The sequence below is a fragment of the Heterodontus francisci genome, chromosome 34 (assembly GCF_036365525.1).
Source record: "Heterodontus francisci isolate sHetFra1 chromosome 34, sHetFra1.hap1, whole genome shotgun sequence".
Taxonomy (NCBI): domain Eukaryota; kingdom Metazoa; phylum Chordata; class Chondrichthyes; order Heterodontiformes; family Heterodontidae; genus Heterodontus; species Heterodontus francisci.
The window spans coordinates 18,651,793-18,667,081 of record NC_090404.1 but is presented as its reverse complement, the minus strand read 5'-3'; the positions used below and the strand labels follow the sequence as shown (position 1 = coordinate 18,667,081).

Below are 15,289 nucleotides of genomic sequence, written 5' to 3'. Positions count from 1 at the left end.
CAGAACATGTGGACAGTTTCTCCCCACCGCGATCGCTGCTTTTTACTTCCACGTTCAAAATCTGAAGATATTCGGGTTCCGATAAATTGGACACCTCCTTCAGGTCCCGATCAAATGTTTGCTTTGCATTTCACGGCTGCAATTCCTCCCCTAAAACCCTGTGAAACTGATTTAAAACAGAAAACAAAGTGTGAGAAAACCTACAAAAATGCAAAGGCAGTTTGTGAAATGGAGCTGAATGAATCTGGTAATTTTTGGGGCCAGCACTAGGAAAAAGTGACCATGAAAACTGCTGGATTGACGGACAACCCCAACTGGCTCACTGATGTCATCTAGGGAAGGGAACTTGCCACCCAGACTGGAGCTACACAAGACTCTGCCCTTTATGGAGAGAGAGAGAATGAGCGAAGTGGGAGGGGCAGGGAGAGGCGAGGTATTTTATATATCTACAACTCGACTAGAACTTTGACAGAACCTCCCAAACACTCAACTTCCATCGGCTAGAAGGACCAGGGTAGCAGGTGTATGTGAACACTCCAAGTTACACACTATCCTGACTTGTCTAACATCCAGCACTGGATGAACAGGAATTTCCTCCATTTAAATACCGGGAAGTCTGTAGCCATTGTCTTAAGTTCATGTTACAAGTTCCACTCTCTAGCCACCAACTCTATTCCTCTCCCTAGCAACTGTCTGAGGCTAAACCAGACCATTCATAACCTTTGTGTCATATTTCAGCCCGAGATGTGCTTCTGACTGCACATCGGCACCATCACTCAGACTGCCTATTCCCACCTCAGTAAAATTGCCAGATTTTGCCGCTGCCTCAGCTCATCTGCCTCTGAAACTTACATCCCTGCATCTGTTACCTCTCAACTTGACTATTCTAACACTTCTCGCCAGCCTCCAACATTATATCCTTTGTAAACTTGAGATCATCCAAAACTCTGCTGCCTGTGTTGAACCCAGTCCTGTTCACCCATCACCACTGTGCTCACTGGCCTACACAGGCTCCCAGTTAAGCAGAACCTCAATTTTAAAATCCTCATTCTTGCTTGCAAATCCCTCCATTCCCTCGCCCCTCACTATCTCTATCATCTCCTCCAGTCCTACAACCCTCCGAGAGATCAGGGTTCATCTAATTCTGACATCTTGAACATCCCTGATTTTAATTGCTCCACCACTGGTGGCCGTGCCTTCAGCTGCCAAGGCCATAAGCTTTGGAAATCCCTCCCTAATCCTCTCCGCCTCTCTACCTCACCTTCCCTGATTCAGACACTGATTAAAACCCACCTCTCTGATCAAGCTTTTGATCATCTGCCCTAATATCTCCTCATGTGGCTCAGTGTCAAATGTTGCTTTATAAACACTCCTGTGAAATGCTCTGGTACATTTTATTACATTAAAGGTACTATATAAATACAAGTTGATGTTAACTTGGACATATATCACCATCCCTTCATCATCACTGGGTGAAAATCCTGTAACTCCTTCCCTAACACCATTGTGGGAGCACCTTCACCACAAGGACTGCAGCGGTTCAAGAAGCAGGCCCACCATCACCTTCTCAATGGGCAACTGGGGACTGGCAATATATGCTGGGCTGGCGAGTGATGCCCATATCCCAAGAATGAAGTTTTAAAAATCTCTATATGTAAAATAGATGAAATGCCTCCACAGAAATACTTGTTATTAAAACAATACTCCTTTACACTGGTGGTTTTGCAACCTAATCTCCCCTGGAATATACCTCCCTTGACAGTCCCACATTGGAATTTATTGGGGCTGACTGGGCTCAAAAGTACTCGGAATTAAAGTCAGCAGCTGTCTCTCCATCTCCACTCCAGCTCAAACTGATGCAACAACAAGACCTGTACAGGAGGTCAGGGACCGACTTCCGCATCCAACACCCATCATCAGGAGGACCACTACGCGCAGGCGTGGGGTGGCTTCGCCCCCCCCCCTTCCCGGAGCCTGCCTGTCTGCGCGGAGCATGCGCGGTGAGGCTCCAGGAAGCCGAGCGGGGCGAGCGCAGCCTCAGTAACTCCGAATCTCAGCGGCTCTCAGACTCCGAATCAGAGCCGGCGGACGTGCAGCGAGTGCCCCGCGGGCACCTTCAAAGCGATGGTGTAGCGCTTCCCCCATCCTGGCCGCCGCTTCCCGGTTTCTTCTCCCGTTTGCACCGGGTCAGGAAGCCTGTGAGTTGATTGGCTGGTAAGTATTGTAGCTTTGTTTCCCTTTCTCCAAAGTTAGGAAGTTAGTCCAAGGAGCTGGAAATTAAACATTCCCGTTTTCTTCAGAATTAGGGGGAGCTTCCCGAGATTTAAGTGACACCAACAGAAGGGAAGTGAGTAGTTAGAACATAGAACAGTACAGCACAGTACAGGCCCTTCGGCCCACGATGTTGTGCCGAACCTTTAACCTACTCTAAGATCAAACTCAGTACCTACCCTTCATTCTACTATCATCCATGTACCTATCCAAGAGTCGCTTAAATGTCCCGAATGTATCTGCTTCTACTACCACCGCTGGCAGCACATTCCACGCACCCACCACTCTCTGTGTAAAGAACCTACCTCTGACATCTCCCTGAAACCTTCCTCCAATCACCTTAAAATTATGCCCCCTTTCCACCCTGGGAAAAAGTCTCTGGCTATCCACTCTATCTATGCCTCTCATCATCTTGTACCCCTCTATCAAGTCACCTCTCATCCTTCTTCGCTCCAATGAGAAAAGCCCCAGCTCCCTCAATCTTTCTTCGTAAGACATGCCCTCCAGTCCAGGCAGCATCCTGGTAAATCTCCTCTGCACCCTCTCTAAAGCTTCCACATCCTTCCTATAAAGAGGCGACCAGAACTGAACACAATATTCCAAATGTGGTCGAACCAGGGCCTTATAGAGCTGCAGCATAACCTCGCGGCTCTTAAACTCAATCCCCCTGTTAATGAAAGCCAACACACCATACGCCTTCTTAACAACCCTATCAACTTGGGTGGCAACTTTGAGCGATCTATGGACATGGACCCCAAGATCCCTCTGTTCCTCCACACTACCAAGAATCCTGTCTTTAAGCCTGTATTCTGCATTCAAATTCGACCTTCCAAAATGAATCACTTCACACTTTTCCAGGTTGAACTCCATCTGCCACTTCTCAGCCCAACTCTGCATCCTGTCAATGTCCCGTTGCAACCTACAACAGCCTTCCACACTATCCACAACTCCAGCAACCTTCGTGTCATCGGCAAACTTGCTAACCCAGCCTTCCACTTCCTCATCCAAGTCATTTATAAAGATCACAAAGAGCAGAGGTCCCAGAACAGATCCCTGCGGAACACCGCTGGTCACCGAGCTCCATGCTGAATACTTTCCATCTACTACCACCCTCTGTCTTCTATGGGCCAGCCAATTTTGTATCCAGACAGCCAACTTTCCCTGTATCCCATGCCTCCTTACTTTCTGAATGAGCCTACCATGGGGAACCTCATCAAACGCCTTGCTAAAATCCATATACACCACATCCACTGCTCTTCCTTCATCAATGTGTTTTGTCACATCTTCAAAGAATTCAATGAGGCTTGTGAGGCATGACCTGCCCCTCACAAAGCCATGCTGACTGTCTCTAATCAAACCATGCTTTTCCAAATAATCATAAATCCTGTCTCTCAGAATCCTCTCCAATAATTTGCCCACTACCAACGTAAGACTGACTGGTCTATAATTCCCAGGGTTATCCCTATTCCCTTTCTTGAACAAGGGAACAACATTTGCCATCCTCCAATCATCCGGTACTACTCCAGTGGACAGTGAAGTCGCAAAGATCATCGCCAAAGGCGCAGCAATCTCTTCCCTCGCTTCCCATAATATCCTTGGGTATATCCCATCTGGCCCTGGGGACTTATCTGTCCTCATATCATTCAAAATTTCCAGCTCATCCTCCCTCTTAACCTCAACCTGTTCGAGCATATCAGCCTGTTCCACGACCAGGTCCCTCTCACTAGTGAATACTGAAGCAAAGTATTTATTTAGGACCTTCCCTACCTCCTCCGACTCCAGGCACAAGTTCCCTCCACTATCCCTGATCGGCCCTACCCTCACTCTGGCCATCCTCTTGTTCCTCACATAAGTATAGAACGCCTTGGGATTTTCCTTAATCCTACCCGCCAAGACTTTTTCATGTCCCCTTCTAGCTCCCCTAAGTCCATTCTTCAGTTCCTTCCTGGCTACCTTGTAACCCTCTAGAGCCCTGTCTGATCCTTGCTTCCTCAACCTTAAGTAAGCTTCCTTCTTCCTCTTGACTAGCTGTTCCACATCTCTTGTCATCCAAGGTTCCTTCACCTACCATTCCTTCCTTGCCTCAACGGGACAAACCTATCCAGCAGTCGCAGCAAGTGCTCCCTAAACAACCTCCACATTTCTGTCGTGCATTTCCCTGAGAACATCTGTTCCCAGTTTATGCTCCCCAGTTCCTGCCTAATAGCATTGTAATTCCCCCTCCCCCAATTAAATATTTTCCCGTCCCGTCTGCTCCTGTCCCTCTCCATGACTATAGTAAAGGTCAGGGAGTTGTGATCACTATCACCGAAATGCTCTCCCACCGAGAGATCTGCCACCTGGCCTGGTTCGTTGCCAAGCACCAAGTCCAACATAGCCTCCCCTCTAGTCGGCCTATCTACATATTGAGTCAGGAAACCTTCCTGGACACACCTGACAAAAACTGCTCCATCCAAACTATTTGCACTAAGGAGGTTCCAATCAATATTAGGGAAGTTGAAGTCACCCATGACAACAACCCTGTTACTTCTGCACCTTTCCAAAATCTGCCTCCCAATCTGTTCCTCCGTGTCTCTGTTGCTATTGGGAGGTCTATAGAAAACTCCCTACAAAGTTACTGCTCCTTTCCTGTTTCTGACTTCCACCCATACTGACTCAGTAGACAAACCCTCCTCGACGACCTCCCTTTCTGCAGCTGTGATACTATCCCTGATTAGCAACGCCACTCCCCCACTTCTTTTACCTCCCTCCCTATTCCTTTTGAAACATCTAAACTCCGGAACATCCAACATCCATTCCTGCCCCTGTGATATCCACGTCTCCGTAAGTCTTCTCTTTTATTTTTAAGTAGTAAGGTTTATTCGTATTAGGAAGGGTTATTATCTAATAGATAGAGAAATGGTAGGGCTGTTCCAACCTCTGCAGTGCACATCCTGTGCTATAGCAAAATTATGGCATAGAAGGAGGCCATTCTGCCCATTGTGTCTGTACCAGCTGAAAAAGAGGTATCCAGATTAATCCCATTTTCTAGTTGTTACAATCTCAGAGTTATTTTCTTTACTTATTCAACACTTGAAAATCTCACACCACACTTGGACGTTACTCAGTGCTTCTTGATGGCAAAACCGTTCGCGGTTAAAAGTCCCAAATTCCTCCTAGTTGCAATGTGCTGGATCTCCCAGACTTTTCAAAAAAAACCATATTTTCCTTTGCTCCCTTCTCCAAGCATTTCTGACCTGGACATCTGTGGATAATGTGATATCCGATGATCCTGTGGGCCCTTTACACCTCCACAAACCTCGGCTCTCAAAAATAAAGGTTCATGTTTCCACAGCCTTTCACTGTATACCTTCAGAGAGCAGGCATTCGCGCTCTCTCTCTCTCTCTCTTTTTCTCTCTCTCTCTTTCTCTCTCTCTGTCCCCAGCTGCCTCTGCTGGGTGCCTTCTCTTACAGCTTCCCTTGAGGCCTCACCCCGATGGGTTCTCTTCTTACAACCTGCTTGAGGCACATCCTGTGCCGTGTGGGAACTCCAGGTTACATCCTGTGTCCTGGATAACCATTTGTGCAGGAAGTGTCATCAGTTGCAGCAGCTTGTGCTCTGGGTTTCGAAGCATGAGCAGCAGCTGGTGTCACTGCGGTGCATCCGTGAGGGTGAGAGCTTTATAGATAGCATGTTTATAGATGTGGTAACCCCGCAGTTTAAGAGTATGCGGGGTCAGAGGTAATGGGTGGCCAACAGACGGTCATGAAGCAATAGGCAGGTAGTGCAGGAGTCCCCTGAGTGCATCTTACTCTCCAACCAGTTTTCAGTTCTGAGTACTGATGAGAGTGATGGTTCATCTGAGGAGTGCAGGCAGAGCCAAATCTATGGCACCACGGTTGGCTCAGCTGCACAGGAGGGTACAGAGAAGATTGGAAGAGCAGTAGTGATAGGAGATTCGATAGTTAGGAGAATTGACAGGCGTTTCTGCAGCCGCAGACGTGTGGCCTCCCTAGTGCCAGGATCAAGGATGTCACTGAACGGCTGCAGAGCACCCTGAGGGGGGAGGGTGAACAGCCAGCAGTCATAATCCACTTTGGTGCCACAAACATGGGCAGAAAGAGGGATGTGGTCTTGCAGTCAGGATTTAGGGAGCTGGTAGGAAATGAACAAGCAAGACCTGAAAAGTGGTAATGCTCCTGTGAAGAGTCTTGGGCTGTTTTTACTATGTTAAAGATGCTATATAAATGCACATTGTTGTTGTTGAGAGTGGGCAGGGATTCAGTTCCAGTCTGAGCTGGAAACTCCTGGGTGCAGTCACGTCAGGGAGAGGGTGTTCACCAGCTGAATGTGGAAATAGATTCACTCAGTCATCCCATTTACTGATAGACCAGCACAGTCACACTGGAGAGAGACCGTTCAGATACTTCACCTGTGTGAAGGGATTTATTCAGTTTTCCCACCTGTTAACATCCCAGCTTTCAAAGTTCAAAGGATTTGATCCATAATCAGCACATTCTTACTGGAGAGAAGCTGTTTAAATATTCTGTGTCTGTGAAGAGATTCACTCGTTCATCCCACATGCTGACACACCACTGAGTTCACATGTGACTGGAGAGGTTGGATTCTGCTGTTATTGCTGCTGTTTTGGGGAATCTGGATTGGTCCTGAGTTCCTATTCCCCTTCTTTCTGGTGGATAATGGAGAATCTGTATGATTTTTTCCCTAATTTTATTGATTGGTCCTCCAGCCTCAGTCTTATTCCATTACAGCGAAGATGTGATTACATTTATTTGGGGCTATAATGGCGGAGTTTCTACCCAGCATTGCCCATGGTGGAGAATGTTCCCTATTCAGACCACAGGACACCAATGCGCAGGCAACTAACTGGAGGAGGTGGCTCCACAAACATCCCCATTCTCAATGATGGGGGTACCCAGCACATCAGTGCAGAAGATGAGGCTGAAGCATTTGCAACAATCTTCAGCCAGAAGTGCCGAGTTGATGATCCATCTTTGCCTCCTCCTGAGGTCCCCAGCATCACAGATGCCAGTCTTCAGCCAATTCGATTCACTCCACGTGATATCAAGAAACGACTGAAGGCACTGGATACTGCAAAGGCTATGGGCCCCTGACAATATTCCGGCAATAGTACTGAAGACCTGTGCTCCAGAACTTGCCGCTCCTCGAGCCAAGCTGTTCCAGTACAGCTACAACACTGGCATCTACCCGGCAATGTGGAAAATTGCCCAGGTATGTCCGGTACACAAAAAGCAGGACAAGTCCAACCCGGCCAATTACCACCCCATCAGTCTACTCTCCATTATCAGTAAAGTGATGGAAGGTGTTGTCGGCAGTGCTATCAAGCAGCACTTGCTCAGCAATAACCCGCTCACTGAAGCGGAGCTTGGGTTCCGCCAGGGCCACTCAGCTCTTGACGTCATTAAAGCCTTGGATCAAACATGGACAAAAGAGCTGAACTCAAGAGGTGAGGTGAGAGTGACTGCCCTTGACGTCAAGGCAGCATTCGACCAAGTATGGCATCAAGGAGCCCTAGCAAAACTGGAGTCAATGGGAATCAGGGGGAAAACTCTCCGCTGGTTGGAGTCATACCTAGCGCAAAGGAAGATGGTTGTGGTTGTTGGAGGTCAATAATCTCAGCTCCAGGACATCACTGCAGGAGTTCCTCAGGGTAGTGTCCTCGGCCCAACCATCTTCATCTGCTTCATCAATGACCTTCCTTCAATCATCAGGTCAGAAGTGGGGATGTTCGCTGATGATTGCACAATGTTCAGCACCATTCGTGACTCCTCAGATACTGAAGCAGTCCGTGCAGAAATGCAGCAAGACCTGGACAATATCCAGGCTTGGGCTGATAAGTGGCAAGTAACATTCACGCCACACAAGTGCCAGGCAATGATTATCTCAAACAAGAGGGAATCTAACCACCTAACATTCAATGGTATTACAATTTCTGAATCTCCCACTGTCAACATCCATTGACCAGAAACTGAACTGGAGTAGCCATAGAAATACCGTGGCTACAGGAGTGAGCCAGAGGCCAGGAATCCTGAGGCGAGTAACTCACCACCTGACTCCCCAAAGTCTGTCCACCATCTACAAGGCACAAGTCAGGAGTGTGATGGAATACTCTCCACTTGCCTGGATGGGTGCAGCTCCAACAACACTCAAGAAGCTCGAAATCATCCAGGACAAAACAGCCCATTTGATTGGCACACCATCCACAAACATTCACTCCCTCCAGCACAGTGGCAGCAGTGTGTACCATCTACAAGATGCACTGCAGCAATGCACCAAGGCTCCTCAGACAGCACCTTCCAAACCTGCGACCTCTACCAACTAGAAGGACAAGGGCAGCAGGTGCACGGGAACATCACCACCTGCAAGTTCCCCTCCAAGCCACACACCATCCTGACTTGGAACTATATCGCCATTCCTTCACTGTTGCTGGGTCAAAATCCTGGAACTCCCTTCCTAACAGCACTGTGGGTGTTCCTACCCCACATGGACTGCAGTGGTTCAAGAAGGCAGCTCACCATCACCTTCTCAAGGGCAATTAGTGATGGGCAATAAATGCTGGCCTGGCCAGCGACGCCCACATCCCATGAATGAATAAAAAAAGGTGCAGTGCTGAACAATCTTAGTAACTCGTGCTTCCTGTCTCCCAGTATTGTTTCTACTGCTCTTTCATTCGGTTTGGAGCGTGTGCAGTGCTGAACAGTGTTTGGGGCCGGCGGAGTGCCAGTGATGGCAGTGGAAAGATGCTCGTGAGTCGCATCTACAGCTGGTAAGCGGCGGTGGGGTGGAGGAAGCGATGAAGTCGGCGGGTGGGCGGGGAAGCTTCAGAAACACCCGGTGTAGGCCTCAACACCCCCAATAAGAAGCTCCCGGTCCTGCGTTTGTACCGAGCGGGGCGGCAGCTGTGGGGCTTCTCCCGGTGACAGGCCCAGGTTACCAACTGCCAGATTTCGAGGGGACAATGTGCAGCAGGGAGCATGCCCAGTCATCCTGGGCCAGGAAGCAGGAGGAGAGAATGGTGTGAATGTCTATCCTGCACTGACAATGATGGCTTTTGTAAACTCCTTTTACAGGGGCTTAGAAAGGGAGAACCTGCCGATGGGGAATCTCAAAGCAAACATCACATCAAGATCAGACAGAGTCACTCGATTCATCAGGACCTGAATATCATCGACCCTTTGAATGTGGAAGGAAAAAGGTTTGTCTGTTCTGTCTGTGGGAAAAGATTTCAGGTATCAGTGTGACTGGAAAAGCACTGAGATACACAAAGCCCTGCTTAGACCACACCTGGAGTGCTGTGCTCAGGTTTGTGCACGTATCTTAGGATGGATGTATTGGCTTTGGAGGGAGTGCAGTGTAGATTTACCTGAATGATACCTGGATTCCAAGGGTTAAATTACAAGTAGAGATTACACAAATGAGTCTTAGAGTCATTACAACACAGAAGGAGGACATTGAGCTTTGGAGGACATTGAGCTTTTTGATTCCGTGCCAGCTCTCTGTAGAGCAATCCAGTCAGTCCCATTCCCCCCGCTCTATCCCCGTAATCCTGCAGGTTTATTTCCTTCAAGTGCCCATCCAATTTCCTTTTGAAATCATTGATCGACATCACTTCCACCTCCCTCGTAGGCAGAGAGTTCCAGGTCATTACCACTCGCTGTATAAAAAAAAGTTCTTCCTCACATTCCAACTTCCCCCCCCTCACCCCCACGCACCCTGCCATATCTTTTGCCCAAAACCTTAAATCTGTGTGCCCTAGTCCTTGTAACATCAACTAATGGAATCTGCTTTTCTTTGTCTACCTTATCTAAACCTGTCATAATCTTGAACACTTCGATCAGATCTTCCTTCAACCCACTTTTACTCCAAGGAGAACAACTCCGGCTTCTCCGACCTAACCTTGTAGCTGAAATCCCTCATCCCTGGAACCATTCTGGTAAATCTCTGCACCCTCTCAAGGACCTTCACATCCTTCCTAAAGTGTAGTGGCCACGACTGGACACAATACTCTGTTTATCGCCTAACCTGAGCTCCATAAAGGTTCAGCATAACTTCCTACTAGTGTACTCACTACTCACTCTCAATATGTCCTGGGCACCTTCGGTGATCGATGCACATGAACCCCCAGGTCCCTCTGTCCCTGCTCACTCTTTAGAACTGTACCATTGAGTCTATATTGCCTCTTCTCATCCTTTCTGCCAAAATGCATCACCTCATTATGAGGATTCTACTCCCTGGAATTTCGAAGATAAAGTGATTTGATCAACATTTTAGTGATCGGAATTGGAACTGATGGTTTCTCTCTATCTACCCTATTTCCACTGGCTGTGGAGTGTCGGACTAGAGGATATAGTGTGAATATTAGAGCCAGACCGTTCAGGAGTGAAGTTAGGAAACACTTCTACACACAAAGGGTGGGAGAAGTTTGGAACTCTCTTCCACAAACAGCAGTTGATGTGAGATCAATGTTAATTTTAAGTCTAACAGTGATATATCTTTGTTAACCAAAGATATTAATGGAAATGGGGCAAAGGCGGGTTTATAGAGTTAGGTCACAGATCAGTCATGATATTGCATGGTGGTACAGGCTCGAGGGGCTGAATGGCCAACTCCCAGAATCATAGAAACTTACAGCACAGGAAGAGGCCATTCCACCCTTTGAGCTCGTGCTGGCCACTTGTTGTTTGTAAGCCTGGAAGTTCCTCATTCTCAAAAACCTGTCAACTCCCTTTTAAAATGACTGACAGGATCAGGATCCACCACCTTTTCAGGTGGAGCGTTCCAGATCCCGACAACTCTCTGTTGGTGCAGAAACCGCTGAACTCAATGTTGAGTCCGGAAGGTTGTAAAGTGCCTAGTTGAAAGATGAGCTGTTGTTCCTCGAGCTCCCATTGAGCTTCATTGCAACAGTGCAGGAGGCCGAGGTCAGAGTGGGAGTGGGTCAGAGAAATAAAACGGGAAGTGGCTGGAAACTCAGGGTCACATTTGCAGACTGAACGGAGGCAAGTGATCACCCAATCTGTGTTTGGTCTTCCCAATGTACAGCAGATCATATTGTGAGCAGTGAATATAATATAGTACATTGCAAAAACTACAAGTAAATCCCACATCCCACAAAACCCTGAGAATAGCCCAAAGGAAGATTCTTTATTTGAAGAGTAAAATTTGCAAAGTAAAGCAAACTGATTTCCAGAATATTAAACTCCACCCCATCTATAAAGAATATTTACATGAGCCGATATAAATCCACTGTCAAAATGAACATGGTTCAGTCCTGGATGGAATTAACAGCAGCAATAACAGCAGAATCCAACCCCTGCAGTCACTTGTGAACTCGCTGGTGTGTATAGAGGTTCGGTGACTGGATGAATCCTCTCCCACACACGGAGCAGGTGAACGGCCTCTCCGCAGTGTGAATGCACCGATGAGTTCCCTGCACGGATGGGTAGTTGAATTTCTTCCCACAGTCCGCACATTTCCATGGCTTCTCCCAAGTGTGACTGAGCTTGTGTTTCGACAGGCCAGATAATGGGCTGAAGCCTCGTCCACACACACACACAACACGTGTACGGCTTCTCCCAACTGTGAATGGGGGCTTTTTGCTTTCATGATCAAAGGCCGATGATGTTCAGGTTCTGATGAATCGAGTGACTGTCAGATCTGGACGTTAGGCTTGGTTTGAGTTTATTTGTTACAATTCACAGTGACCCTGGCATATATCAACACCTTCAGGAGAGATGGTGAGAAAGCCCCTGTGTACAGAGTGAGAATAAAATCAAAGCCTGTAAATCCTCTCCTAATCCCCTGTAAAAGGAATCTACAAAAATCATCACTGTCAGTACAGGATAGAAATTCAGAACAGACAATTCTAATTCCGATGGAACATTTTGTCTTCTCTTGTTCCCTCAAAGCTGTAAATCCCCGTCCCACACACTCTCCCTGCTCCCTGTGCTGAAATCCAAACCCATGGCACCATTTCTTTCCTCCACTTCCAGTTTTCTCCCTCCCTCTACTCTGGCTGGATTCAGTTCTCCAGCCCCCCTGTGTGCAGAGTGAGAATGAAATCAATGAGTCAATGATTTTCTCTCCTGGTCACTGGGACCCTGAAGTTCCGCCCACTCTCTGTTCTGGTCCTGCAAATTACCAGATTCATTCAGCTCAGTTTCACAACCTGTCTTGGTGTTTTTGTGGCTTCTCTCTCAATTCCTTTTTCCTGCTTTAACTTCATTTTACAGGGGATTGGAAGGAGAGGATTTGCGGACGGAAAAATCAAACAAAACATCGTGTCAAGATCTGTCAGAGTCACTCAATTCGTCAGGACCTGAATATCATCAGCCTTTGATCACGGTAGCAAAAGGTGGGGAGAAACCGTACACATGCTCTGCATGTGGACGAGGCTTCAGCCAATCATCCGGCCTGTCAAATCACAAGTGCAGTCACACTGGGGAGAAACTATGGAAATGTGGAGATAGTGAAAAGGAATTCAATTACCCGTCTGAGCTGGAAACTCATCGACACAGTCACACTGGGGAGAGGCTGTTCACCTGCTCAGAGTGTGGGAAGGGATTCATTCAGTCATCCGCCTTGCTGACGCACCAGCAAGTTCACACTCTGGAGGGGTTGTTCACCTGCTCCGAGTGTGGGAAGGGACTTATTTGTTCATCACGCCTGCTGACACATCGGCACGTTCACACTGGGGAGAAGCCGTTCACCTGCTCTGTGTGTGGGAAGGGATTCACTCAGTCATCCAACCTTCTGACACACCAGCGAGTTCACAGGTGATTATAGGGGTTGGATTCTGCTGCTGTTGCTGCTGTTAATCACATCCAGGACTGAATCATGTTCATTCTGACAGTTGAGGTTTATTTCTGATGTCGGTTGCACCTCTTGTGCCCCACAGCATCTCTCATTCATGTGTGAATAGACCATCATGTCTGCAAACCTCGTTTTTAATTTAAATCCACTCACTAAATGTACTGAACAAAAGATGAACAATAAACAAATCACAGGCCAATCCTGCAGCTCTATATTGACAGGAGAAAGTCTGTTCTTTAGTTCGAAAATGAGGCTGTTTAAGCTCTGAATGTTTGTAAGCAGCAGCAGACTTGAGCTGTTTGATAGACAGGCTGTTCACAGCTGTTAACATGTCAGATATTGAAGGAATTACTCTTAAAGTAAACTCACCAATTTATAACCTCAGACTCCAGTCCCTGCTGTAATTAATACTCAGCATCCATTAGTGCTGATTTACAGTCAATCACTGAATAGTCTGGTTAATATTTTGTTAAATACTCTCCCTATTAATGCTGAACTGCTGGATAACTCTGATTACATTTCTCTGTGTTTATACATGTCTATAAAGTGTCTGTGTGCCCAGATTTAACTAAGTTGTGATTTGTAACCAATAAATGATGTTTTGGGCATGACTTGTAGTCTGGTATCTTGGTGATTTGTCAAGAAAGATTTAATTCACTCACTCAGCAGCTTGAGAGGAACCAGACTGAGGTTTAATGAACATAAGAAATAGGAGCTGGAGGAGGCCATTTGGCCCTTCAAGCCTGTTCTGCCATTCACCAAGATCATGGCTGATCTTCTACCTCAACTCCACCTTCCCGCACTATCCCCATATCCCTTAATTCACTCAGTCCCCAAAAATCTATCAATCTCTGTCTTAAATATACTAAACGACTGAGTATCCACAGCTCCCTGGGGTAGACAATTCCAAAGATTCACAACCCTTTCAGTGAAGAAATTTCTCCTCATTTCAGTCCTAAATGACCGACCCCTTATCCTGAGACTGTGACCTGGTGTTCTAGATTCCCCAGACAGGGGAAGCATTTTCTCAGCATCTACCCTGCCAAGTCCCTTAAGAATTTATTATGTTTCAGTCAGATCACATCTCATTCTTCTAAACTCCAGGGAATATAGGCTTAGTCTACTCAATCTCTCCTCATCGGAGGAGATGGATCATAGTGGGGGTGCTGTACTCCAATCTATTTGTAACGAAAGCTAACACACTATTTGCCTTTCTAATTGCATGTTAACTTTGTGATTCATGTACAAGGACACCCAGGTCCCTCTGAATGCCAACATTTCTCAGTCTCTCATTCTTAAAAAAAAATTCTGATTTTTTTTTCTTATCAAAGTGGATATCTTCACACTTAACCACTTTTTTTCCCAAAAATATACTTTATTCATAAAAATTTGCAAAAATACATTAAATGCAATGTACATTGGCATTACACAGTAAAAAACATTTTGGTGTACACAACGCAAGAGGTTTTACACGGGTTCCAGCCCCTCAGTTCACTATGGCGGGAGAACGTTATACAGTGGCCTTTTCCCACTGAGCCTTTGTGGTTGTTGCCTAACGTTATAGGCCAGTTCACTTGATGTCTGTCATGGGTAAGGTGTTAGAATCGATCATTAAGGAGGCTATAACTGGGCACTTCGAAAAAACTCAAGGTAATCGGGAATAGTCAACATGGTTTTGTGAAAGGGAAATCATGTTTAACCAATTTATTGGAGTTCTTTGTCGGAGTAACATGAGCTATGGATAAAGGGGAGCCCATTGACATACTGTACTTGGATTTCCAGAAGGCATTTGACAGGGTACCACATAAAAGGCTATTGCGCAAAGTAGGAGCTCATGGTGTTGGGGGTAACATATTAGCAAGGATGGAAGATTGGCTGGCTGGCAGAAAACAGAGAGTATGCATAAATGGGCCCTTTTCCGATTGGCAGTATGTGACGAGTGGAGTCCCGCAGGGGTCTGTGCTGGGGCCTCAACCTTTTACAATTTATATCAATGACTTAGATGAGGGGAGCGATGGCATGGTCGCTAAACCTGCAGATGACACAAAGATAGGTAGGAAAGTACATTGTGAAGAGGACATAAGGAGGTTGCAGAGCGATATAGATAGATTGAGTGAGTAGGCAAACATCTGGCAGATGGAGTACAATGTGGGGAAATGTGAAGTTCACTTTGGCAGGAGGAA

General features: G+C 46.8%; 1 protein-coding gene and 1 pseudogene across 1 annotated transcript; one reads left to right on the top strand and one right to left on the bottom strand.

Annotated features, from left to right (window-relative positions):
- The window catches only part of LOC137349166 (zinc finger protein 850-like), a 79,721-nt pseudogene that overhangs the window by 31,379 nt on the left and 33,053 nt on the right, over positions 1–15,289 (bottom strand).
- LOC137348427 (zinc finger protein 664-like) lies at positions 7–13,706 on the top strand. The gene is made up of 3 exons (XM_068013737.1): positions 7–247; positions 2,058–2,214; positions 12,527–13,706. The coding sequence occupies exons 1-3, from the start codon at positions 7–9 to the stop codon at positions 13,071–13,073; spliced, it is 945 nt and encodes a 314-aa protein (XP_067869838.1). The 3' UTR covers positions 13,074–13,706.

What these genes read in the sequence shown, in the direction of transcription:
- LOC137348427 (XM_068013737.1), top strand. Translation starts at nt 7, where the DNA reads ATGTGGACAGTTTCTCCCCACCGCGATCGCTGCTTTTTACTTCCACGT. An exon ending in AATGGAGCTGAATGAATCTG is followed by an intron (nt 248 to 2,057) that starts GTAATTTTTGGG and finishes TCCGAATCTCAG; the next exon opens with CGGCTCTCAGACTCCGAATC. An exon ending in GCCTGTGAGTTGATTGGCTG is followed by an intron (nt 2,215 to 12,526) that starts GTAAGTATTGTA and finishes TTCATTTTACAG; the next exon opens with GGGATTGGAAGGAGAGGATT.